General features: G+C 38.8%; 1 protein-coding gene across 4 annotated transcripts in view; it reads left to right on the plus strand.

The window, feature by feature from the left end:
- The first annotated feature begins 871 nt into the window (after positions 1-871).
- celf3b (cugbp, Elav-like family member 3b) overlaps positions 872-27,000 on the plus strand; it is a 47,434-nt gene continuing 21,305 nt past the window's right edge. For 3 of the 4 annotated variants that reach the window (XM_079894208.1, XM_079894210.1, XM_079894211.1), the window contains exons 1-4: positions 873-1,160; positions 2,058-2,332; positions 9,090-9,172; positions 26,323-26,371. In XM_079894208.1, the coding sequence (XP_079750334.1) occupies positions 2,188-2,332; positions 9,090-9,172; positions 26,323-26,371 (277 nt within the window). In that variant the 5' untranslated portion in view covers positions 873-1,160; positions 2,058-2,187. Of the gene's footprint in view, positions 1,161-2,057; positions 2,333-9,089; positions 9,173-26,322; positions 26,372-27,000 lie in introns of all 4 variants that reach the window. The other variant, XM_079894209.1, reaches the window with a different exon arrangement.

Consider the following 27,000-nt stretch of genomic DNA (forward strand, 5'->3'; position numbering starts at 1 on the left):
GGACTGTCAACCAATAGCATGATCTCATCGAAAACAGAAGCTAATGTTTACACCAAAACCAGTGCAAGATTTTTGGTGCTTGGGTTTTCCCTAAAAGTAGGAAATCACCATGAAATCAAAATTGATGATTCTTATTTGTAAGGATTATTGCAGTGTTTATTATGATTTATCCGTGCACATCATTATTATTATTTTTTAAATCCATGTGCAATCTTTAATCAAAATAACTTCTCTTTGATGATGTGTTTACCGGCATGAGGGCGGGGAAACCTGTCACTCACATCAGATCAACCAATAGCAAACCACAACCATCCAATCAATTCCCGATGGACAAAATCAAGTCCGGCCCTACATTTGTTCTTGTTCAAAAAGCCATTTCACTCAATAGCCTATAGGCTACGTCACAACAGGGAAGAAAAAGAATATAGTAACTGTCTCATGCAGACTTGATCTGTAGCTATTCTTTTAATTTATACTGTACGTAGCCTATAATGTTACATAATTTTCAGGCAATGTTTCAGTAACCCCAAAAACTACAAGTCATAGTGTAGGCTAGCCTACTAAATGTGCTAAAATGCTCACTCATTTCCGGTTTTGGCCTACAAAAATACATAATCCCTGCACCACTCCAGGCAAGAGGTGGGGGAGATAAAATTGCAGTTTTGTCAAGCACAATAAAATTGCTAATTGAGAAGGAACGGCTGTTTATGTGAGACTTTATCTTAAACAGTATCAAATGATATTGATTGAAATGGTATCCTCTGGTTTGTTTGTTTTTGCTGGCAGAAGTGTAAGTTGCAGACGATCCCTGCCTGCTTCATCACGAACTTGTCAACAGCTCGTGAGAGGGAGACACCGGCGTGTGACGTCACATCTTCATTAGAGATGTGGAAACGAGAACAAACACATAGTAAACCGCGCAGATGAGACACGGGGAACAACAGATGTGCTTTGGATGAATCTTTCAATTGCGTTATTTTATAGCTTACATAATATTAATAATAGCACATTATAGCAGAGATACTGACCGAAACTGTGATTTACAAATGAAATAGTGTGTGAGTGACAGCGAGCGTGAGCAACAGTCACGCGCGGACCTCTGGAGATACAGAACGACAAGCGCGGGGATTTGCAGAGGTTTTGATAATAAACCATTCTAGGTGAGCTGTTTTTAGTTTTTATCAGTGTGTGTGTGTGTTTCCTTGTGTAAATACGGACTGTTACCGGTTAACGGTGACGGACAAAGAGCTTCACAGCCCCCGCTGCCTAAACAAAGGATGCGCTCGTGCACACTATATCTGTATCGCTGTCTGTGGAAATTAAAGAGCAGATGATCTGCCATCATTCTGGGAATCTTTTATTAAATACGTTAAGATTCCATAATTGTTTAATCACTGTATTGACAGGCGTTATTGTTCCGCTTTTAGAACTATTCGAACGCATGATTTGTTCTTTTTTGTTAATTTATTTATGAAATACTCGGTTGACTTTCAATTTGAATGCCTCTATTTTAGCTATACATAAAGCAGGGAGGCTAGTAAACAACAGCTATAGTAATGAATTAAGATGCGCTGCCTGGTAACCTAAAATTGGCATTATCAAACAGGCTATTTTATTTAAAATGACGGAATCAACCTTGCTACATTAGGTCATACTGAGGCCATTTTAAACGATCATATTTGTGGGGTAATTACCACTTACTTTTTACAATCAGTATTGGTAACTCTTTACAATAAGGTTGCAGGCTTATATGTTAACAGTTAGTTACAATGGTAAACATGATTTAACAATAAACCCTACAGTATTTATTATTCTTGGTTAATATTCATTTTTAGCATATCCAAAAACAGATAACAACAGTGTATTTATAAATAAGCATCGATGAATATTTTGATAAAAAAAGTATTGTTTTTGTACGCTCATAATACCTTTCACATATAACATATATTACATATATTTTCAAGTATTACTCTATAACATAATGAAGCTAAAGTGATGCTTAAAGTGTGGATCCATTCATCCATTCATTGTGTTTTGATCACACCCCGCCTCCACAGGCACCATCCAGACCTCCATACTCTCTCTCTCTCTCTCTCTCTCTCTCTCTCTCTGTCGCTCACTCTCTGCACGTTCATCTCGCGTCCTGACCCAGGCAGTGCCTCTGACTTTCTCCGCATCATCGACCCAATGAAGGAGCCCGACGCCATCAAACTCTTCATCGGGCAAATCCCACGCAATCTGGAGGAGAAGGACCTGAAGCCCATCTTTGAGCAGTTCGGCAAGATCTACGAGCTGACTGTGATCAAGGACAAGTACACGGGCATGCACAAAGGTAAGGAGACGGGCACGAGTTTCAGGCTTCAGCACTGTGTGGAGGGGACGGGGGCTGAACGTACCCAGTCACGACTCACACGTGTGGTGTGTATTTAAATAAACAGTGTTACTTAACCCTCTCTTTACAGTAGTGCTCATGTGCATGCTCGTTGACTCGAGCTTCTGAAGTGTTTGTAATAAAATCATCACCTGCAAACAGGGGGGCATGAGAGGGCAACAAACAGGGCATTTTCTTGTACAATATACTTGTCTGTATATCAGTGATTTGCCTGTGTTTTCGTCATTGGCTGGTGTGATGGTAGGGACAGGAGCAGCACACGCCTGCAGGAGCTTCAAGCGTGACAGTGCACAGCACAGCATGAGATCTGTATTACTATAAAAAGGGACAGTATACCAGGAAAGCTCTCTCGCCATCTCTCTGTTGTCATCTTTATGAACCTGTTTTCTGTGCCTTGCGGTTGAATATTAGGTTTCCACTCTGCTGTTTAACTCTGTTCTGGGTGTTTGCTTACACTCATGTCTTCCAAGGTTGAATGAACCCATGTTTGGGGGCTTGACCGGGATTTAATCATGTGGATTTCTCAGTAGTTTAAGCCGCTGAGGTGATAAACAAAGAAAGACCTTAAAGGGATAGTTCAACCAAACATGAAAAATGTGTCATCATTTACTCACCCTCAAACCTGCATAATTTATTTTTCTCCTTGGAACACAAAAGGTGATTTATTTTCTAATTAGTGCCAGTAAAGCAGCATTTGGACAAAAAGCGATAATCATTCATAACTCATGCACTATAGTCCAAGTCCTGAAGTAATATGATGATTTAAGTAGTTAATTGAAATTCTTTGCTTCTGCTGTAGCTCACATGTGGTGGCATTAGATGTGTTGCAATAGATTTGATGTTAGTGATATTTGGTCGCAAAGCACATTAAAAAAAAAAGAATTCAAATGACATTTGGTCATTTTTTTAATAATGACTTTAAAGAAATAGTTAATTCTTTCCTCATTTCATCATTCCAAACCTATGACTTTGTTTCTTCTGTGAAACATAAAATAAGATATTCTGAAGAATATTAGTAACCAAACAGTTTTGGTGACCATTGACTTCCACTGACCAAAAAAAGAAAAAAAAACTCTCAACATATCTTCTTTTATGCTCCAGTGAAGAGAAATGTCATACAGATTTAAGTCTGTTCTTCACACATCATAAAATATAGCGCTCAAGTCAAATGGACTACTGAGGCCGTATTTACAAAACATTTTATCTTACCACTAAGAGTTCTCCTCTATGGCAGTAAAAGATCTTAGTTAAGAGTTTCCTCTTAAAACCTATTCCCAAAGCTGCTGAGACCAACTTTTACTAAGGAAAAGAGAGAAGTCTTAAGCTAAGAGTAAGGCCGGGGTTGACCCTGTTGCTATTAATGTCAACACGCTTACTAACTATGCTCACAGTGATTGGCTGATGGGGGAGGAGTCTCTGTCAGTGATATAAATATTGTAGAACGAGGTATCTTGTTGCCATTTTCAAATTAAGATTTTGAAATAAATATGTTGCCATATTCAAATAAAGGTTTTAAAATGTAGGCTAAGTGTCACTTATTAAACTAGTATATGTTCAGCTAATTGTCAGCCTTTAACCCTAACCCTAACCCTAACCCAGCCTAACCCTAAACCTAACCCTAACAGCCTTTAACCCAGCCTAACCCTAACCCTAACCCTAACCCTAATCTCAAGAGATTGCAGAATTCAAGCGACAAATGATGTTTTATAAACTGAGTTCGGGAGGAGCACATTCAAACGGTCTATCTAATCAGCTCGAGAGGAGGTATACACAGCCGAGAGCCGACTCACCTATTTACCTCGACAGTTTTCTGCATCCCTCCGCCCTCTTGACTCCTAACGTTTCACAGATTTAAGAGCTAGTTTTGGTGCTAAAATGCTTTGTGTGTTTCTTGTTTAGCATTTTGGAGCTTAAACATCCTGTAGTCCCCATTCAATTTCATTATATGGAAGCTGAGCTGAGATATTCTTTAAAAATTCTACTTTTGTGTTTAATGGAAAATGCAAAGTCACGGGCGGCTTACGTAGGAACAGCCCAAACAGCCGCTAATGAGGCATCCATGACTATCTATAATGATAAATTCAGTAATAAACACAATGTTCGTATCGCAATACTCTCATGGCGCACTGAACGCGCCTCGCCCAGCCCTAACCCATAGTTTAGGTTGACCTCACTTTAACTTGTTATGTCACAAAACAAATTTTTCCTACTTGACATTTGATTAAATAGTAGCCTAATTAGGGGTGTAACCACAAATTTTCGTGTCTTATGTGAGACGAATACAGCGTTGTAGCTACCATTACCATTAACCACCAATAATCGCAATAGGAATTACACATTGTTGAGTGTTAGTCACTTATTTGCTTTAAAAAGTCTTTTAAAATGTCAATGACGTCATACACATCGTACGACCAGAGATACTGCTTTACGGCAATCCTTCAGTCACTTTGGTGCTTTCACGCTCTGCACTTTCTTTTCTCTCGAGGCATCGACAACACAGCTGACACAGGGAAATACATGTGCTAGAAGAGTTTTTGTTTTGTTCGTTTCTGGTCCCGCTTCGGATGCCACGATGCCATCAAGCGGTATCTCTGGTCGTAATCAGTCCTTCACCGACCAATCAGCGTTCATTAGCAGGATGCTAGCGTGTTATGGGCAACAACAACTCAACCTGTAAGAAATCGAAAGGACATAAGTACTCGTTCATTCGACTTTCGACCTATAACCCATGTTGAACTTGCAAAACCTTCAATCAAATCTGAGATTTCTCAACAGCAATCGGGTGAAAGAGATAAATTTAGCCGTCTAGCTCCATAGACTCCCATTCATTTTGCACTCATGGGCGATCGCCCCCAGTGGAGCTCTGGTGGAACTACAACCAAAATTCGGTACAATAGGACTTAATAGGGAGTGGCCAGGTTCTCCGTTGACAGGCTCTGGTTTGACGCTCTTTAAAGCTACAATGTGTAATTTATTTCGCCGCTAGGGGTCGCTAACCTCTTACAATAACAAAGGCGTAGGTTGATGACGAGCTAATAAGAGACAGATATCAGCGCCACACAAGACTCCCGCGGATACAAGGGAATGAGGACATTTCATTCTACCGAACTACCAGCAAGTGCTAATATTCACGCAGGTCAGTTTATTTGACTAATTAAACTTGTGAGGTAACCAGCGCTGTTTCACTTGGTCTACACCAGGGCTATTCAATTAGTTTCATTCGAGGGCCGCATTATCAAATCGAAAAGTTGAGGTGGGCCGGTGGGTTGGTTTGGGGGTTTAGCTTATTTATTGAAACATAACAGTTTCAATAAATAAGTTAAAGTAACCCTAAAAAAGTGTGGTATTTACTTGGAAATGTGGTACCCAACAGTATGCAAATATATAAAACCATAATAAATAAAAAACTTGATAATTTACAGCTGTGTACAACTATTTTCCTTGGAACAAATACATTATTTATACAAACTTAGCTGTTGGTGAGAAATAATAATTATTTTATTTATAATTATGCTTAAATGAAAATATTCTGACAGTGAGACTTGTTAACCACAGGCAACTCGCTCCCACTGTATAAAAAATGCCTAAACACAAGTTAAAAACTATACACACCTTTACAAAGAAACTGACATAATTTCATAACAAGCATTAATTATATATACCTCTACCCACCTAATAAAACTAATGCAATAGAAATCACTATATTTACTATTAAACTATATAATATTATAGTATATATATATATATTTACTATATTTATTTATTACTACATAGTATTCAATATAAATATTGCACATTTCTGCCCAACCATGGTAAATTACTACAGTACATTCACGGTAAATGTTTGTAAGGGTGATTAGGGGATTTAAAGTCTTCTAATTTCGTTCATGCCACAATATTTCTCCTGCTTTCCTCATCAGTCTTGTTGGGAAAGTTGAGGCTGTTTCATCCGATTTAATATGATTAAATCATCGAGTGATTTGTGGTTTGTAACAGAGAGGTTTCTGTCGAACTGAAACGCTTCCCACTGGTTGTCGCAACGCTGTTTAATATAGTGTCTGGGACCGGGAGTAAACGCAACTCTGTGCTGGGCCGTGTTGAAAACACGAAAACATCGCTATTTGTTGTTATACTGTACTGAACGAGAAACCGCTTCAGATGATTCAGTGACGGAGCGGTCCGAATGAATCCGATTAGACCGCTATGCAAGCGCGTTTAGAATCGAACCAAAAGAATGATTCATTCACGAATGATTGGTAGCCTATCGCTGGTTCAGTCGACATAAATTCGGGACAAATATAATAACTGCTGAAATATTCGCACGAAAAACGTTTCTCAGGTCAATCGGAGCGAGTATCAAACTGAATTAGCCGCACCGCCAGGAAAAGAGGAGGAGGGAGGTTGGTGCCGGTGGGCCGCACGGAGATGATTGGCGGGCCGCATTTGGCCCGCGGGCCGCCAAATGAATAGCCCTGGTCTACACTATCACACTAAACTATAATGTTATTCTATGTGTTATGGCTGTATGAGACTAGCAAGCTAGATCAGCATTAGAATAACATACAGATCATATTTTAACATTTCATCATGTTATATAATATTGATTTGTTTTATGTACATTTGCTCACCTGCTAATAAAGTAACATTACATGCAAAAACGGCGTCTCTGTCAAGTCGAAGTTAGTCGCGGACGTGGAGCTCTCGGCATATCGAAAACGCCATGCTGATATTGATCACCGTTTTATTTCTCCTTTTGTCCCAAAGTCTGCTGGCCATGGTCCATAATGTTTGAACGAAACAACAACAACGTGAGCGTGCCGCTAGATGTAACGCAGTTGTCCATGTCTGTCGCCATGGTTACTATGGCAGTACAAGCAGAAACCGCAGGGATAACGCGGATATTATGTCAGACAATGACCAGTGATGAGCCATTATTTAAAATTGGAATTTCTCTGAAATTAAAAATCTTTGGGAACTTTTGGGATATTGTAAGTGCACGACGGCAGGAAATATATCACTCTGTGCAAGTGATTTTTGGATATTTTTACAAAAATCTTACATATTGTACCTTTAATGTGGCGTCATCAATGTGACGGATCACTATGGCGCCTCAGTTTAAGCAGCAGCGCGCACGGAGCGCGAGTGAACGCGATCATCTCAATAAACATGAATGAACATCTGAAGAGATGTTGAAAGATACAGTAATTACTGAAATGTATTATATCTCTCAATCAGTGTTTAACGGCGGAAAGACGTCAGTAAAACAGCTTGTATGTCACATATGTCACATATTTAAATGTCACATTTACCTCAGGCAAGTCATTCAGTGTCCACAGCTTAGTCAGCTAGAGAAATGAAATTTATATTTTACTTAACATGTTAGTGATGTCTTGATTATTTAGTATGTTTAAAATATCTGTCATGAAAATGATTATATTTCAACATTGGAGTAAAAACATAATTTTACAATTACATTTAGAAGTTAATGCCATAACTGTGCAGTTTACAGTTTGTTATTTGAGTTTTGATTATTATATCTAAAAATAAATAGCAACTGAATTTAGGCTAATGGTTTGGGCTCTGTTGTTAACCTTTAATATTATGTGCAAGTAAGGGCTCCCTATATAGATAGAAGATATTTTAGAGCTGCTGTACAGCAGAAACTAACTTTGTTGCATTATTTTCCTGTTATCACTGTAAAGCTGCTTTGAAACAATCTGTATTGTAAAAAGCGCTTTATAAATAAAGGTGACATAACTATATAGTTTACAGCATTAGCAGAGATAATTTTTTTATCCTTAAGAAACTTTCAATTATAACTGAATTCATTTAAATACAGAGACACAATGTGTTCATTAAACCAGTTTAATAAAAAAAAAAGCAATGTTAGTTTTAGTTTTCTTCCCCCGCTGTACCGAACCATGACGTCAAAACCGAGGTACGTACCGAACCCTCAGTTATGTACCGTTACATTTAGTTTAAGATGAAGTACTACATTAAAATTAGAAAACAAACATTTAATAAAAAGACATTTATAAAAAAAAACAGAAAGTAATAAAAATGTCAAAAACAGCAAAAAAATTACTCATCAAAAACATCACATGTCCCCACAGAGACAAGGATTTTGGATACTGTGTAATGTAGGGTTCACCAGGATACTCACACACACAGTTCTATAGAGGTGTTTGCATGCGCTTATATACTCTACTACTCTACTCTATACGTCAGGTTTTCAATCAGAGAAATGGAGGCATAAGCTGCTGCTGCCTGCTTACTTTGTAGCTGTGTGTGTGTGTGTGTGTGTGTGTGTGTGTGCGCGTGTGTGTGTGTGGTAAGCTATCCCAGAAGGCTCACTGGGAAAATGTAATGAGTGTGAAATTACATTTCTGTCACTCCTCATGTGTAATGATGCTGAATATTTATGATTCTATAAAAAGTACAGAATGAAATAAAAAGTTGATTCAAAACTGAATTTCAATTTAAAATGAAGGTCATTGCTTATAATAAATTAATATAATTAATAATATATTAATATGATTGATAACAACAACAACAATAATAATGATATTATTATTATATAATATATTTCAAAATATAATCATTTCATGAATGAAAATGATGTTTATTTATATTTATTAAAAAAACATTGCAAAAATAATCTGTCAATAAATAGTAACAGTCTGTCTTTCTGTTTTAGGATGTGCCTTTCTGACGTATTGTGCACGGGAGTCAGCCGTTAAAGCACAAAGTGCTCTTCATGAACAGAAAACCCTGCCAGGGGTAAGTCCTTTCTCTCTCTCTGTGTGTGTGTGTCTGTGTAGAGGGCATGACAGGGGTCTTGCAGAGTTTTATCCCCTTTCATGATCTGCCATCTCTGAGTATGTGTGTGTGTCCTGGACACACAGCAAGACTCGTCTCATGTGTGAGTGTGTGTGTGTGTGTGCCATCTGGATTATGACGAGCTGTATGTAGCCATGGAGATTATTTGGATTATTCCCCACACCTTTTCAAGCTGCAGACTCTCAGAAATATAGCAATAAAATGTAAACATGGTGCAGAGCAGAGCCTGAGGGTGGCTGTTTGTCACAGAACGGGATTGGAGAGTAATCACAATGGGATGGAGGGTTGGTGGGGTGCAAATGCAGTAATTAATCCTATTACCAGCGTGACACCAGGCTGACCTTTCGTTGAAGATCACTCCAACAATCTTCTCTATCCCGCTCTCCGCCCCCTTCTGCTGTCAGTCCTTCCCTCTGACAGTCTTTGTATGGATACTTACATACTTTCTTATTTTCTTTGGTCTCTTCCCCCTGTTGTTACCATTCTAGTCATTTCTCAAACTCTGTCCCTGTCCTCCTATTCTTTTTTTGTTTATTTCCTTTTGAATTTTTTTGTCTTCATCTCTGTCCTATTATGCACGCCAACTCAAAATATATGTGATATTAAATTATATATGTGATACTGGTCCTATAGTTTATCAGATTTTATATTGGGATATAGGCTATCTCTGCTGTATTGATGGCTGGGGGTGACAGATGGCCCTTTCTGTGCATCACTGAAGCACAAACACTGGTTTAATTTCAGGAGAGAAAGAAAAGACAATGGGCAATAACTGAGGGCAGCCTAAGACAGACGTTATACAACTTGCATCTTTTCCTTTCATCCTTGCTTTTTCCTGTCCCTCCCCTTTAGCCCCTTTCACACAGAGATTCCGGAAAATACATGGATAATGTGTCCCGGGATTTGTCCCGGGATCGTTTGATTTTAGTTCATTCACACTGTCAGTGATTTTCCAGAATCTGTCAGTGTGCTCACACACATAAAGATCCCGTAAAGACACGTGACGTCAGGATGTGATAACTCCTGTCAGATGTCAGTTCTGCTGATAACTCCTCTTCGTCATCTCTACACGAAGACGAGTCCATACTCCCCAGTAGCGCCACTGGATTTGCCGAGTGGCTCGTTCCCCAAATGCTGTAGCATAGGTTGTAGAAAGGCCCGTGCGATGGCATGTGCGTCATCACTACGACACACCCCTTCCGGCATTGGTCCTGGCTTTTGTTCACACAGGGCGCGTTCCGGGACTGATCCCGGCAATGTTACTAGGCACCCATCCCGGCATCGATCCCGGCATCAGTCCGGGACGTGTTTGCGTTCACACAGGATCAACATGCTGTGTGAAAGGGGCTTTTGTCTCTGTCTCTTCATTCCCCTCCATCTTCTGTGCAAATGTTGAAGCATCATGTTAGCGAGGAGTGTGTTTGTGTTTATGTGTGTGTCGTGGCCTCGCTCTCCTCTGGGAAGTGCTATTATGAGCAGTTCACTTTGTAATGCTTCTGTGGTGTAACTCAGAGAATGTGTGTGTGTGTTTGTGTGTGGGTTTTCTCCACAACAGTACATTTGCGGTGTGTTTAGTAGTTCACTTTGGTCAGCAGTACTGATGATAACAATCTCTCTGGATGCAGTTTTGGGTGTATATACATCACTGGTACATTACATGCTCTGTGTGTATGTTTTAAGAGTAAAGGCCAATTCACACAAAGAACAATATCTATAAAGATAACTATAGCGTCCACATCAACGTACAATAAATATGACGATTACTAAATGAATGTCCACACCAATGGACAATTACTATAACAATGAATATACCAATAACTATAACGATAACTGTAATTATAGCTATAATGATAACTATTGTACCATCCACACCAATAGATGATAACTATTATTATACCTATAAAGATAACTATAGCGATAACTATTAGCGTCCACACCAACAAACGATAACTTTATGTTTATTATAAGCATGCGCTGCCACTTACAATGTTCAGTCTCTTTAAAGTTGAATGGATTCTGATTGGCTGTCAATGTTTTTTATCATTCCTCATCTTGAAACATTGTTCTGATATCATTCCTCAGTGCCGTTATCATTATAGCTGTGGTGTGGACTTCGCTGTTCTCATACTGTAGAATAAGAGTGATAATAAACTTATAGTTATACATTTACTATTTAACTCACTTTTAAACTTTTGATTTAAAACTGCTTATAAATGATAATAAATAATATTTTTTGACAATGTAAAAATTCAGAAAGTTTCCTTTCTAGGGAACTCAACGCTGCGTCATGGCGTTGACGCAATGGGAACGTATCCAGGCCTGACCGGTTGTGACTATCACACAGGACATTTGTTTTACTTGCTCAATATTTTATAGTGCTATATACATATTGGAGTTTTAATTGGTGTACATGTTGTCTTAGCCATTTTTTTCCTCTTATCTTTTTTTGTGTGTGTATGTCTTTAAATGACCTTAGGTATATAAATGATAGGATGTGGACAGCATAAAGGAGGCAGCATGTCAAACAAACGGGTTCGCTAACCCAACAACCAAATGGTGATCACCAAACAGCTGGTTTAAAGACTTAACTTTCCAGTAAACCACATAACTCTTTATTGGATTATCACTACAGTTGGTTTCTTATGGACTGTTTTATGGTTTGGTGAAAACAGACTCTACTTTTAACAACTTAAGTTATTCTAGTATTATTGTTTTGTTCAATGTAAATACATTTCATTTATTCGTTCTATATCTGTTGTTCTGTATATTTAGTTCTTGCTTGATTCTCTCTCAAAGGTTAGAATCTAGCATCTGCAAGGAGCACGTTTGACTCTTGAGGGAGTTGGATGCATTCATAGCGATGCATTTGCAGCAGGAAGTTCTGTTTTTGCTCGGTTCTCTTAGAGCAGGTGTAGGCAAGTTCAGTCATTGAGAGCCGCTTGGACTGGAGCTAAACTCTGGACCGGACTCATCAGACTGAACCGAACTTGCCGGACCGAATTTGCCTACCCCTGTAGAGCAATGAGAATCAAGTGTTTGCACCGAATGAGTTCGGCTCTCACGCTCGCTGTGGGAAGCTCCACTTATGCTTGACTCTCTCATGAGAGATGAGAGTCAAGCATCTGCACTTCGCAGTTTGAGTCTCGTGGCTGCCAAGGCAACAATATGGGATCGATACGGTGGATTGTAGGAGGAGCTGGGGGAGCAGTCTGACAAGAGTACTCTCTTTTTTTTAATTCTCCTGATAGGCAAATTTTTTTTGGGCAAGTCTCATTTTTTTATTTGGAAGCTTGCTTTACAAATACTTACAACACAAAATGGAGATTTATTAAACCCATTGCTCTCATGCTGGCTTAGGAAGCCTGCTCTGTGGCCACTGAGGCCAACCTGGCTCAGAGCATATTATGTGGTGTGTCTAGTTCTGAGAAATTAGATTTGCACCGGGTTGAAGAGTTGCTTGCGAGCTACGTCTCCCCTGGCACTGCATCCTCTTTGAAGGCTCCCTCCTTGCCTATGGGAATGGAGCTAGTGCGTTCGGCTCTTAAGGCAGCAAAATCCACTCACTGTGATGAAGGAGCGCCACTCTCTCTTGTCTCTTTTCTTGAGAGATGAGAGTGAGATGTCTGCACCTCATGGTTCAGGCCCTGTGCTGATGAGGCAGTGTGGCGGCTCGATCGAGGGATTGCACATGGGCCTCCCTGCTAAGGCAGCAGCTTACTAAACGGGTAGTTGTGGTGAGATGATGTGACCCCTTAATTTTTGGTTGCTCTCCCTCTATTTCTGGAGGTTTATTAGTAAACTGCTGAGAAGGAAGCTTACTAAATTAGTGGTCGCAGTGAGATGATGTGACCCCTTCACTCTTTAGCTGTTCTGCTGTGAAACAACCTCTTTTCAGAAGGAGAGAGTCATTGTGAGATGATTTATTTGTGGTTGACTGGAGGCATTAAGCAGTTGGCCTTGCAGTAAACATAGCAACTATTGATGGGATGGCTGTGATGGAGATCTGAGCAGGGCTATCACTAGAATCAGGTGACCGCTCTCTCTACCACCTGTAGGCCTATAGCGCATCTGTAAGCTGTGCATGACAGTCGGAAATATATGTCAGCTTCAGCATGCTCTTCATAATGTAGTATATCTTATATCTCAATAATAAAGGTATTGAGTATCTTTATTCTTTCCCTGGATACAGAGCAGACGAATGCAGGGTTTGAGCAGGGTTATGCTCCCTTATGTTATGGTTGCTTTCTGTAACGAGTTGGCAAGTAATAGAGTGAGCTCTGTAGAGTTTGCACTCCGGATTCCTCTGCTGTTTAGTCTATGAATAAGCATATTACTGGGACATAGTGGTGACTGTGTTGGTGGATTGCCTTAGACAGCTCTGCTCCTGAGCTATAGGCAGGTGTCTGTCCTCCTCTCTGGACTTGGTCTACCTGTGTCTAATTCTGGGCTTGGCCGTAGAGTTGTTATACCTAGCTCACTATGATTGTACACAGTTCACAGCCTAGTTGTAGCAGCTAGCTGTAGCAGTAGTTGGGATTATGTTCCCATAGCATCAACACCATGATGCAGTGTTGAGTTCCTTGAACGTCTTGGGGTTACGTATGTTACCCTGGTTCCCTAAGGAGGGAACGAGATGCTGTGTTGTGTTGCCATGCCTTGGACATGCGTGCGCATAACGTCTAATGCAGGACATGCGCTTTAATACGCACATGCGCTCCATCCGACATCATACTATTGCCGTCAGCCAATCAAGATCGGCGTGTTCTACATGTCCTTCAGACACCGGTCACGCCTGGATGTGTTCCCATAGCATCAACACCAACAAGACACAGCGTCTTGTTTCCTTCTCAGGGAACCGGGGTTTACATTATATAACCCTAAGGCATTTTCTGTGATGGGAAGATTTAGGGGTAGGGTTAGGGTTTGGGGAAGAATATACAGTTTGTACAACTTAAAAATCATTATGTCTATGGAAAGTCCCCATAAAACATGAAAACCCAACATGTGTACAGGATTGGCTATACTTGTGAGGCCCAAATGTCCTAATTTATATAGTAAAATATTATGAAAAACTGACTAGTGAGGACATTTTACTGTGGGTTATAAGGCTTAGTCTTAATACATGTTTTTGCAAGGTTTTTTTTTTTTTTTTTTTTTTTTTGCAACTAACAGTTGGGTTAGGCCATAGAAGATATTATTAATCTACTTTAAAATCAATGGAAGTCTATGCAATGTCCTCACTGATGTATTGAAACAAACGTGTGTGTGTGTGTGTGTGTGTGTGTGTGTGTGTGTGTGTGTGTGTGTGTGTGTGTGTGTGTGTGTGTGTGTGTGTGTGTGTGTGTGTGTGTGTGTGTGTGTGTCTGTGTGGTGGAGAATGTTTATGTTTTTATGAAGGCATATATCACTTGCTAATTAGACTTTGGGTGTGTGTGTAGTGGTAAGGACATAAATCACAAACACATTAGACTAAATGTAATTAGTGGTCATTAAGCACACACACAGACACACACACACACACACACACACACACACACACACACACACACACACACACACACACACACATTGGGTTTCCATGAATTATGGGGATTTCCATAGACATTATCATTTTTATACGGTACATTTCTCCTACCCCTAAACCTAGAAACCCATCACAGAAAACATTTTACATTTTCAAAAACAAAAAATCTCTTAGCATGATTTATAAGCTGTTTTCCTCATGTGGACCAAATATGTCCCTACAAAGACAAGGATTTCGAATAATCCCATCATTGTGGGGACATTTTTGTCCTATAACGTAGGACATACCCGAACCACACACACACTCACTGCTTATAGAAAACAACATGTATGCACTATTAAATCCTCAAATCAGTTATATTCTTGGCAGACACTTTCTTCCTGAAGTGACTAAGGCGGTGTCTCTTCGAGTGGAGAGATGAGGAGACTCATATCTCTGCTCGCAGTGACTGTGCTGGGACATATACAGTCTGATAATGGACTGTAATGGATTGTGGGTAGCGAGGGGGTGGGGCAGAGGCTGTGCTGTAACAGTACACAGAAACAGTGACATGAATTCAAAGGCAGCAGCTGCTGGCAGCTAATGTAGAGTCCAGAGCAAAGCCAAGAGGATTTCTAGAGGTCATGCAGCTGAGTTTGGGATGGGTTATGTCGTAAATTCTGATTGAGCAATGATATCGTTATCTAGTAAAGTACTGTTATACAATCTAGAGCTTGGTATAAAAAGGCAGATAACTAGCTGTCATTTTAGTCTGTTAAGTTTGTGTTGTTAATTCTTTAAAAAACATGAGAAAAGTTGAACATATTTAGGACTAATCATGCTCCCTAATTTAGAGGTCTGCACAGGCTTTAAACTGAGGCCCAAACCCGAACAAGAAATCCGTCACTGTTGAGATGTACTACCTATATTCTTGCTACCATTAGCCAAGACAGCTTTATAAGATCTAGGCTACACTGCACGTAACCACTGAGCTTTTTATTGGTTGAAACGAGAAGATCATATCGTAGAAGGTTTGGTGCTCTTCGCGTGGCAGTCAAAATTTACCACTTTTTTTTTTTTATTTCAATGAAATTAATGTATTATATTTTAGTTTGATAATGTTTTTATTTAATATTTTGTATTTTTAGGGGATTTTATGGTACTATGTTATATTTATGCTTTAGTTATAATCCATTTATTCACTTTTTGAGCATAGACCTGAACATTTAATTTCCAACTTAAACTGTGGTAAATCTTGAAGATTTTAGAGGACAGACTTAAGTTTGATCTCCTTTTAAAGACGACACTTGGCAAATTATTGCTGAAGTGAAATAAGTGGAATAAAGTTAACTTAAAAAAGTTATAGAATTTTATGTTCATTGTTATGAAAAATGCACAAAAATACTAGTTAAAATTTTTATTTAAAAAATATATTTAAAAAATCATGTTTTACTCTAAAACTGAAAGAAAATCAAAGCCATAAATCTAAACAAGTTGTGTTCCAAATTTGAGCTTGATATCTCATGAAATGAGATTTTGTTTGGCCGCAATACCAAATATTTTCACTAGATAAATTTCGTCTCCCATTCATTTCCAATGCACTCAGTTTTGACCACAAGGAGCACAAGTGTGACTATTTTTTCCAGAACCATTTAACCTTTTTGAATCATGTCCCCGATTTGTGTGTGTGTGTGTGTGTGTGTGTGTGTGTGTGTGTGTGTGTGTGTGTGTGTGTGTGTGTGTGTTCACATAGCAAGTGGCAAAAACTTTTTCCAAGCTCCGTACCATTCCGATGAAGTTAAAAAAAAACGTAAAATTGTTTGATCAAAAATGACCAAAAAGCACCAGAGGGTTAAATAGACACATCAAGTGGAAAAAATGTGCATGATTCAGAGAGACACACAGAGGAAGCAACAAGGCTATTTGACTTGCTATCGTGCTTCAATTAATTAATAAAGTTTCTTACAATGTTTTAAACATTTAAATACACATAAAAAATAGATATCCTTGAAGATACTATTCACTATTAGCAAATCAAAAAAACTATTTTTTTTTCATACCTCCTGGAGAACTACTAAGAACTACTATAGGTTCATAATTAATGTGAATCATGCATATAATGTATAATTATTCTAAATTAAGATCATGGTAACCCACTATAACTCAAGTATTACCAAATATATTAGAAGGAATTACTAATTATTTGGATCAGTATTCTAAAGTGAAAAGCATGATAACTCTCTAGTAATGACTGAAGTCATTGTAAGCTTTTGAGGTTTTTGTAAGGTTTTGGATGGTAATGACTCAAGTGTTACTACATCCCTCTAAGGAATTACTAATGATTTGGATCAGTATTCTAAAGTGAAGATCCTGGTAACCCTCTAGTAATGACTGAAATGTTACTAAATCTGTCAGAAGGAATTAGTACCCAAAACTTACAAAAAGCTAAAAATCTTATAATGACTTCAGTAATTAGAGACTTATTTATGTTTAGAATACTGATCCAAATAACCAGTAATCCCTTCTGAAGGATCTAGTAATACTTAAGTCATTACTTGTGGGTTACCACTATATTTACTTTAGAATGAATTATACATGCTAATACATGTTTATATTATATACATGCATTATTCATGTTAATTATGTACCTGTAGGCCTATATAGTAGTAGTTAGACTTAGTAGTCCTCTGGGAGATATGAAAAAAATAGCAGTTATTGATTAGCTAATAGTGAACTACCACATTCGACTAAGCCCGGAAAAAAAAATCTTTTCATCACAATAAGTGTATTGAGATTGTCAATTTGGTAACTACACAGAATTTTATTAAGTTTAGTGACAACATGTTACAATGTTTACATGGTACAATGACTGGTAGGCTACTGTTTTTATTATTGCCTGACACAAATTTCACGATTTCAAATCAATTCAATTTGTGTGATTTGATTCCAATATTGATTCAATATTTATTTTATTCACGATTAATTTGGATAAATATTAGGTACAGTAGATTCATGTTAATTTTTCTCAAGAAAAAAATCTCTCACCTAATGCTGTAACCATACAGAGAGCCCTGTCAGCTGGTATTATTATTAAAGGTTAAAAATAACCACTCAACTTAAATATAATGCGGTTTATATTATAATGTTATTATATATATTGTAATATAGGGCACATATTTAGCAAAATAGCCTATCTATGCTATGGTCATCAAATGGCTTTTCTGAGGTAAATGTGACATATTGTTCTCCATCTGTTTTAGTGACCTCTTTCCACGGTTGAAAAAAACACTGATTGATCGATATTATGTATGAGGCATAAACATTTCGGTAAGTTGTTCTGTATCTTTCAACAATCCTATTGTTCATTCGTGTTTATTTACTACTAACTAGTAGTAAAGAGTAAGAGATGATCGGTTCACGTGCCGCTTGAACTGAGGCGCTACAGCGATCCGTCGCGTCACATTTACAAGCGTCAAAATGGTATTTATTGTTTGAATTTCGTAATAAAATTGACAGAATATGAGGGCTGAGAATTTGTTTCATATCATAAGTAACCTGCGTTATCTTGTCTGTCGGTGTCAGTGTCCTCTTTGCTTCGTGATTTTTCTCTGCGTGAGAAAATGGATGTGTGTGAGAGCGTGTGAAAAGAGTCTCACGCTGAACGCCTGAGAGTTGGCAGCTCTGTTCAACGTACAGTATGGAATTTTTTCTCCACTAGGGGTCGCTAACCTCTTTACAATAACAAAGGCGTAGTTTGATGACGCAACATTTGCTAAGAATTATGGATCTTGTCGTCAACGTCAAGCCGACCGATCTAATAATGTTTATGGATGAGTAAATACATCGATGTTTTTATCATGACTGTGATATGAAGCAGTTCGGCATTGCTGAGAGACAGCTATCAGCTCCACACGCGACGCGAGTCCCGCGGATATAAAAGGAATATGGACATTTCATTCTACCGAACTACACGCAAGTGCAGAATTACTACTCACAGGTCAGTTTATTAGACAAATTAAACTTGTGAGGTAACGCAGCGCTGTTTCACTTGGTCTAACATTACACTATCACACTAAACTGCATTTAAATGTGTTGAAATGTATGTGTTAGTTTGTCTGTATGAGACTAGCAGTAAGCTAGATCAACATTAGAATAACATACAGATCAACATTTTATCATTGTTGAACTATATAACATTGATTAGTTTTATGTAAATGTGCTCACCTGTTTAATAAAGTACATGTAGGAGCGGTCGAAGTCTCGGACGTGGAGCTCTCGTTTATATACTGTCTATGGGAGCTCTCGGCATCTCGAAAACACCGCGCTGATATTGATTCTCGTTTTAGTTCTCCTTTTTTATCCAAAGTCTGCTTGCCATGGTCCATAATGTTTGAACGAAACAACAACAGCGTGCAGATAGACATTGCGAACTACACAGTTGTCCACGTCAGTCGCCTTGGTTACTATCAGCTCTGGTTGCTATGGCAGTACGAGCGGAAACCAGGGACAACGCGGATATGACGCCATTGACGGCGACAAAACGGAAATAAAGAAACGGGACGTGTCTTCGAATTAAATTACAAATTTCTCCTGGTTTGAAAGTTGTTGGAAACAGTCGGGATAATGTAAGTACACAACTAAAAAAATATATAACATAGATATAGTGATTTTTGCTATTTTTAAAGCAAAAAAAGTTACATATTGTGCCTTTCAAGACCCCAACATTTTGATAAAAGTAAACATTTGAAATCCTCAATCCTCAATCCTCAAATTGCAGTCAGATTGATGTTTATAATGTTTTCTAATTCCTAATTGTTAATCTCATTTTCTCTGCTCTCTGGTCATCATCTGAAGGATAAAGGGATTGGGTCAGTGAGGAGAGATGAGATGAGATGAGATGAGATGAAGGAGAGTGAAGAGATGAATAGGGCCGGGCTGTGGGAGGATGGGAAACGAGGGATCAGAAATAAATCTTCGCCGTAATGAGAGAAATACAGCTGTCAATACACTGAAGCATCTGACAGGGTTAAACTGGCGTGACCCACAGAGCAAAGTTCTTCCAGAGGAGCTACACAACGGCTTTCTGTATCCCTTTTTTTGTCAGCTTTTGTTCCTGATGATCTGAACAACAGCTGCATTTCTGAACGTGCAGCGATTATAATACCGTACACACACCTTGTCACGGAGCCTTGATACAGAGGAAAACCATTAGTGCTGCTTGCTGACACTCAGAGAGTATCAAATCATGAGGCTGGTGGAGGAAAGTTGTGCTGTTAAGTTTCTATTGTACTTATACCGCACATTTAAGGATATCTAAAGACCAGAATGTCACATAGACAGTGTTATTTTAGTATTATTTATATCCTTACCCCCCGGTTTCACAGACAAGGTTTAAGCTTAGTCTCAGACTAAAATGCATGTTTGAGTAGTTTCAACCGAAAGCAACTCGCACTGATATATCTTAAAATATGTCAATGCCATTGCTTTGTCTCAAGATGCACACCAGTAATGTTTTTTTCAAAGGCAAGTTTATAAAAGCTACTAATTTCTAATTGAACTAAGGCCTAATCCTGGCTTAATCTAAACCCTGTCTGTGAAACCGGGCCTTATGTATTTTCTGTAGTGTGCTTTTGTCATTTTATTTAATTTTTCTATTTAGCTTTAATTTCTTTCTTTATTTCAGTTTTCTTTATTTTTTTGTAACTTAAACATTTTCAACTTACACTCACCTAAAGGATTATTAGGAACACTATGCTAATACTGTGTTTGACCCCCTTTCGCCTTCAGAACTGCCTTAATTCTACGTGGCATTGATTCAACAAGGTGCTGAAAGCATTCTTTAGAAATGTTGGCCCATATTGATAGGATAGCATCTTGCAGTTGATGGAGATTTGTGGGATGCACATCCAGGGCACGAAGCTCCCGTTCCACCACATCCCAAAGATGCTCTATTGGGTTGAGATCTGGTGACTGTGGGGGCCATTTTAGTACAGTGAACTCATTGTCATGTTCAAGAAACCAATTTGAGATGATTCGAGCTTTGTGACATGGTGCATTATCCTGCTGGAAGTAGCCATCAGAGGATGGGTACATGGTGGTCATAAAGGGATGGACATGGTCAGAAACAATGCTCAGGTAGGCCGTGGCATTTAAACAATGCCCAATTGGCACTAAGGGGCCTAAAGTGTGCCAAGAAAACATCCCCCACACCATTACACCACCACCACCAGCCTGCACAGTGGTAACAAGGCATGATGGATCCATGTTCTCATTCTGTTTACGCCAAATTCTGACTCTACCATCTGAATGTCTCAACAGAAATCGAGATTCATCAGACCAGGCAACATTTTTCCAGTCTTCAACTGTCCAATTTTGGTGAGCTTGTGCAAGTTGTAGCCTCTTTTTCCTATTTGTAGTGGAGATGAGTGGTACCCGGTGGGGTCTTCTGCTGTTGTAGCCCATCCGCCTCAAGGTTGTGCGTGTTGTGGCTTCACAAATGCTTTGCTGCATACCTCGGTTGTAACGAGTGGTTATTTCAGTCAAAGTTGCTCTTCTATCAGCTTGAATCAGTCGGCCCATTCTCCTCTGACCTCTAGCATCAACAAGGCATTTTCGCCCACAGGACTGTCTCATACTGGATGTTTTTCCCTTTTCACACCATTCTTTGTAAACCCTAGAAATGGTTGTGCGTGAAAATCCCAGTAACTGAGCAGATTGTGAAATACTCAGACCGGCCCGTCTGGCACCAACAACCATGCCACGCTCAAAATTGCTTAAATCACCTTTCTTTCCCATTCTGACATTCAGTTTGGAGTTCAGGAGATTGTCTTGACCAGGACCACACCCCTAAATGCATTGAAGCAACTGCCATGTGATTGGTTGATTAGATAATTGCATTAATGAGAAATTGAACAGGTGTTCCTAATAATCCTTTAGGTGAGTGTAGTTGCCAAGGTGACATTTTAAATTTTTCCATTAAATATTTTTATTCATTTTATTCCAGCTTTATTTCAATTACCGATATTGATTTTTAATATGTTAAGTTAACAATAAGAGCACTGCAAAGACTTGAAGATGGACCCTTTTGACTTAAACCAGTAAGCAGCCTCCTAGCAACAACTCAGAACACCCTAGCAACCACCTACACATAGCAACGCCCTGGCAACCACCCACAAAACCCTAGCACTGTGATGGTGAGTTTTGCAGCAGCAAGTGCCGCTCACAGTTGCATTTGCATTTGTTTCATATTGTTTCATATGGAAAACTGTAGAGATGATGGGAATATTAGTATGACAGGCAGATACCTTGCCAAACAGACACACAATCACAAGCTAGGAGAGAAACCATGGGGAGGGGGGAGATCATTGCTAAGATACGGTTGACTAGGAGATGACAGGTTGCTAGGTAACATGAATGATGCAACAAGTGACTAATATGGAATGGAAATGTTTGGGAGAAAAATGTGCTGCAAATGCCCCATGAGTGTGTGTGTGTGTCTGTGCGTGCGTGTGCGTGTGTGTGTGTGTGTGTGTGTGTGTATGTGTGTGTGTAGTTTTTATTGTAGTCCAATGTAAAAAAACAAAATAGCAAATCAGCGGCACACATAAACTCCCCCCAGTGAGATGCTTTGGTCCGATGACTTCATGTTGGCTGGGGATGGAGGGTAAAATGCAATTTGTTTGAATAATCCTGGGATTTAATACTCCATAATCCATGAAAAATCCTTTCAGAATTACTGCAGGGGTTGAGATTTACCGAGTGTGTGCGTCCTGCTGTGTGTGTTTTGTAAACTGTACAGGAGGTGTGTATGCATGTGAGAGTGAGAGACTGAATAAAAATCTATTTATGTGTGAGTGAGAGAGACTTAATATAAAGCCTGCAGATGTGTTTAAATGAAACCCTCATCTAGCAGGATTATGATGAGGTGCTGACAGTTTCCCTGCCGGAGGATCTGCATGTGTGTGTGTGTGTGTGTAGATATGCTTCATTTCATAAGTCTGTTACAGAAATATGACTCAAGGGAATATTTAACCTAGTGTTTTAGAAGCTTTTTTCAGTTCATCCTTTTTTTCCTTGTCAAGGACATTTTAATCATACAGCGAAGATAAAGCCCTCCACCACTACCAGCATTACCTGATGTATGTGTATGATAATAAAATAATGGTTTGTATTGTTAAAAACATTTATCGTGTATCATCATGTGTAGTGAGTTGGCTCACGTGAGTTAAGTTTCGCGCTTCACAACTTAGGGAACATAGTGAGCATTGACACTCCTGGGTTTTCACGGTGCATTGTGGGACTTTTTAGGGAGCGAATGTTTCAGTGCCTGGGAAGGATTTTGCAATTGAGAAATGTCTGACTCCCTGATCAGTGCCTTGACTACTGAACTAGGGAGTTGATTGAGACGCACCTACAGTCTTAAGTCCCCCTGTGTTGAAAATCAAGCTTTTAATGTTGTTTATATGTCTATGTGGTGTTTTTAATCTGCTTAAAGACAAACCATGTGTAAATTCATAAGTCGACAGCATTGCTGAGTATTTCCTCCTGCAGTGAACCAAAGACAGTCTCAAAAACACGCTTTGAAATCGCTGGTGTTTCTGACGTCACAAACTACCTTGTAACCAATCAGATCAACGTGTGATCGTCAACCAGTGGATCTCTGAGCTGAGTGAGTGAGTGGAGGCGGGGCTAATTAGCATATTCATAGAACTGCGCATACTAAATGAGGCAAGGGTGTAGAGTTACATTCAAGCTATTTCAAGGCATGAAGAAAAAAATTCATTTGAATTGATTTTAAGGGATACAATTATTGACTACAGTCATCCGAACAAAACATGAACTATTTATTTAAACTATAAATGTTTAGTTTATGCTTGGGGTTTTGTGTATGTTTAGAGGTGCAGTGCACTAATATTTTAATAGTGTCTAAGTTGTAATGTGGCGATTCATGCAACATCTAGTATATGTTGTAAGAGTGGTGCGAGTGGACCTTGGGCTGGCAACTAAACGGTTGTAATAGCAAAATAACCTTTTTAAAGATTTTTTTTTTAAAGATTTGATGTATCTTTAGTGAACGTGGTAGATCAGTATTTCTCGATCATGGTCCTCAACGTTCCCTATGTATTTCTTTCTCACTCCTCATAGTTTGCTTTTCTCTCTCGCCCTTATTTCTCATTCATGTCTTCATTGTGTTGTCTATCTGAAATTTGTCCTTCACAGTTGCACAGTCCTCTCCCCTATTCTTGTATTCTCCATCACTATCTCTCTCCATGACTAAGCACATCACTGTGCTCGTGACATTTTACAAATGAGCTTCGAGACTCTCCAGGAAACTAGAGCGTGTCTGTTCTCTCTTTCTTTCACTCCGACACTGTTAAAAAGGTTTGTAATTTCAGCAAAAAAAGTACTACTTTACTACTTTTTAAACCAGTTAACTGTAAGTTACCTTGCCGTACATATTACAAAAAAAAGTTATAGGTTTATGAGGACAGTAAATTCAACTTAAAAATGTAAGAAAAAACAGATATGAATTATCATTTAAGGTCAAAATCTATATTATATTCATAAAACAACGCATGCAGTTTTAAAAAGTGGAGAAACCGTGCAATAACGTTTCCCATCATATTTAAAGAGTGTATTTTATTTAAATAGTTATTTTTTTATATTCATTATCAATTATATATGTTGGTGTATGAGTTACATTTTGTATTTTCACATCTGTGTCATTATGGTGGTTATCAGTGTATTTTAAGCAGATTTTAGGAGGCTAGTGTGTAAATCAATCATGAATGATTCATTACGATCTCAACACTTGCCATTCGCCAGTAAATGAACAGGACAAATCACATGGAGAGCATCAATAGACTGTTACCAATGCAAACAAAACATATATGTCTGAGTTATGCACACACAATGTCAACCAATGAATACAGCAGTTCATTTGATACCTTGGTTGATTTTAAATACATTTTAAGGGTGCTTGGCCTCCTCTGCATGACGAACAGCACTGTGTTTACTTTCATCTATTACACTTTGTTCATGTCAGTCAAGATACAAACAGGTTCTTTCTTTTTATATTTTGCAGTTCTTTATGTCTTGCTGTGTTTCTCTCTCTCTCTCTCTCTCTCTCTCTCTCTCTCTCTCTCTCTCTCTCTCTCTCTCTCTCTCTCTCTCTCTCTCTCCCTGAAACCAGGTTTATTAGTGGGATCAGTCCTGGTGGTTTCGTCTTGAGCCATTAAGCAACATCACAGAGCACCATAGTACGCCGCACCATGGCAACGCATTTTAAACCACTCAGCAACACTGATTCCAAACATCTCACCGGATTTCACACATTCTCTTTCACACACACACGCTCTTCAGTGTAATCCAGCGTGTCTCTGTAATCCTGATCAGATGGCCATCATTCTAAAGCTGATCTCTCTACAATCCTGTGCACATTAGTTTAAGTGCAGAGACAGCAGTGTCAAAAGGTTATTGATATATATATATATACACATGTATTGAAGAGCTTATGGAAATCAGCATAAAGTCTGCTTCATGCCGATCCTGATGACGTGTAAAGTGACCAGCCACAGATTGCATGTTCTGTGTTGTCCAAAATAAACTGGCATGGGGGGGGGAATGGTGCAGCAGTCATCAAGGTTATCTTAAACGTGTAACGTGAATCAATGGAGCAGCTTATGCTGAATAAACTGCTTTTACAATGAGGAAACAGCTTGTATGATTTGATTTGCAGGTGTGAGGGTCATTAGATGATTGGCTTACAGGACACACATGATCCAGTAACTTTACAGAGGTCAGGTGTTTGACATTTTGCTCGTTTCATTACTTAGGACAGTTGTTACAAATAAGATATATTTACCTTTCTCAATTTTTGCTGTTTTGTGAATTGTGTATCATTTCTGTTAAAATGTTGCAGAGAAGACAGTTACAGATATGTTGTGGAATATTAGGGAAGCATTTTCATAATAGTACTTTTTTTCCAATCAGTATTATATTCTTCTCCAGCTTGTTTGCATTGTCATCCACCTCATAGTGTAGTGTGACAACATGCCCCGTGATAGGGTCAACATATAAGTGAACTCTGTCCTTTGGACAATAATGGTGTTTAATAACTTTTCAATAGCTTTTTTTATGCAACAGTAAGTTCCATTCCTGGAATCTGATTGGTCGAGCAGAATTTCCAAGAAAGTGCTGATATGACAGACCAAAAGCACTGCGGCTTTTCACTGTTTGTATCACTCCAGTTGTCACAGACACACTGTCAGTCTTTATGTTAGTGACTCTTCTGCAAGGTGATACATAAGCGACGGATGACTGTGTTTATGAGTGAGTCTGCAGGTACTCATAGCCTGTCTTATTTCTTAATTGTAACCACAACATTAAGGTTTGTGTCTGTACAGAAATTCACTTTCAAAAGCAAAGCCACTCTGAGCAAAACACTGCTATAAAATGCTGCGTATGTGAAGTACTAATCCATTGGTAGAATTGTCAGGTATATGTTGCATGTATATAATATGGTAATATGTCATTTTAATCATTTAGACGTTTTATCCATTAACTTTTGATTGTTTGTTTTTTTCAGATGAATCGGCCCATTCAAGTGAAGCCTGCAGACAGTGAGGGGAAAGGAGGTAAATCATCTGTTATTCACATGTTTATTTGGCTGTCAGTAAGTGTGGGGTCGGTAAGACCTCTGCTTCGCGTCGGGGTCCTGATCAGCCTGTCGGGGTTGTATTCGCTATAACAAATTGTAATATATTTTAAAATGTAATTTGTTCCTGTGATCTGAATTTTCAGCATCATTACTCCAGTCTTCAGTGTCACATGATCCTCCAGAAACATTTTTATTATTATCAATGTTAAAAAAAAAACAGCTTGTGTGTGTGTGTGTGTGTGTTTGTGTGTGTGTGTGTAAACAATATAATTTGCTCAATATAAAATATATTTTATTGACGGGCAACAGGGCATTTTGTAAGGGATAATGTACATCCAGCCGGTGGTTCTCTCAAAATAAGCCCCGACAGGATGATTGGGATCCCGACACGAAGCGGAGGCTGGATGTTCATTATCCCGCTTATTACATGGCTACTTTCGCCACATAAGTAAATAATTAGACACGAAATATTGATCTGAGTTAAAATATTTTATTATCTCTTTAAACATAAAGCTTCTGCGGAGAGAGCAGTTTCAGCGCGACAAGTTCAAACTAGATGGACATTTAAGAGACACGGTATACAGTCATTCATATCACTTATTACAC

This window comes from Squalius cephalus (genome assembly GCF_949319135.1).
Source record: "Squalius cephalus genome assembly, chromosome: 15".
Lineage (NCBI taxonomy): Eukaryota > Metazoa > Chordata > Actinopteri > Cypriniformes > Leuciscidae > Squalius > Squalius cephalus.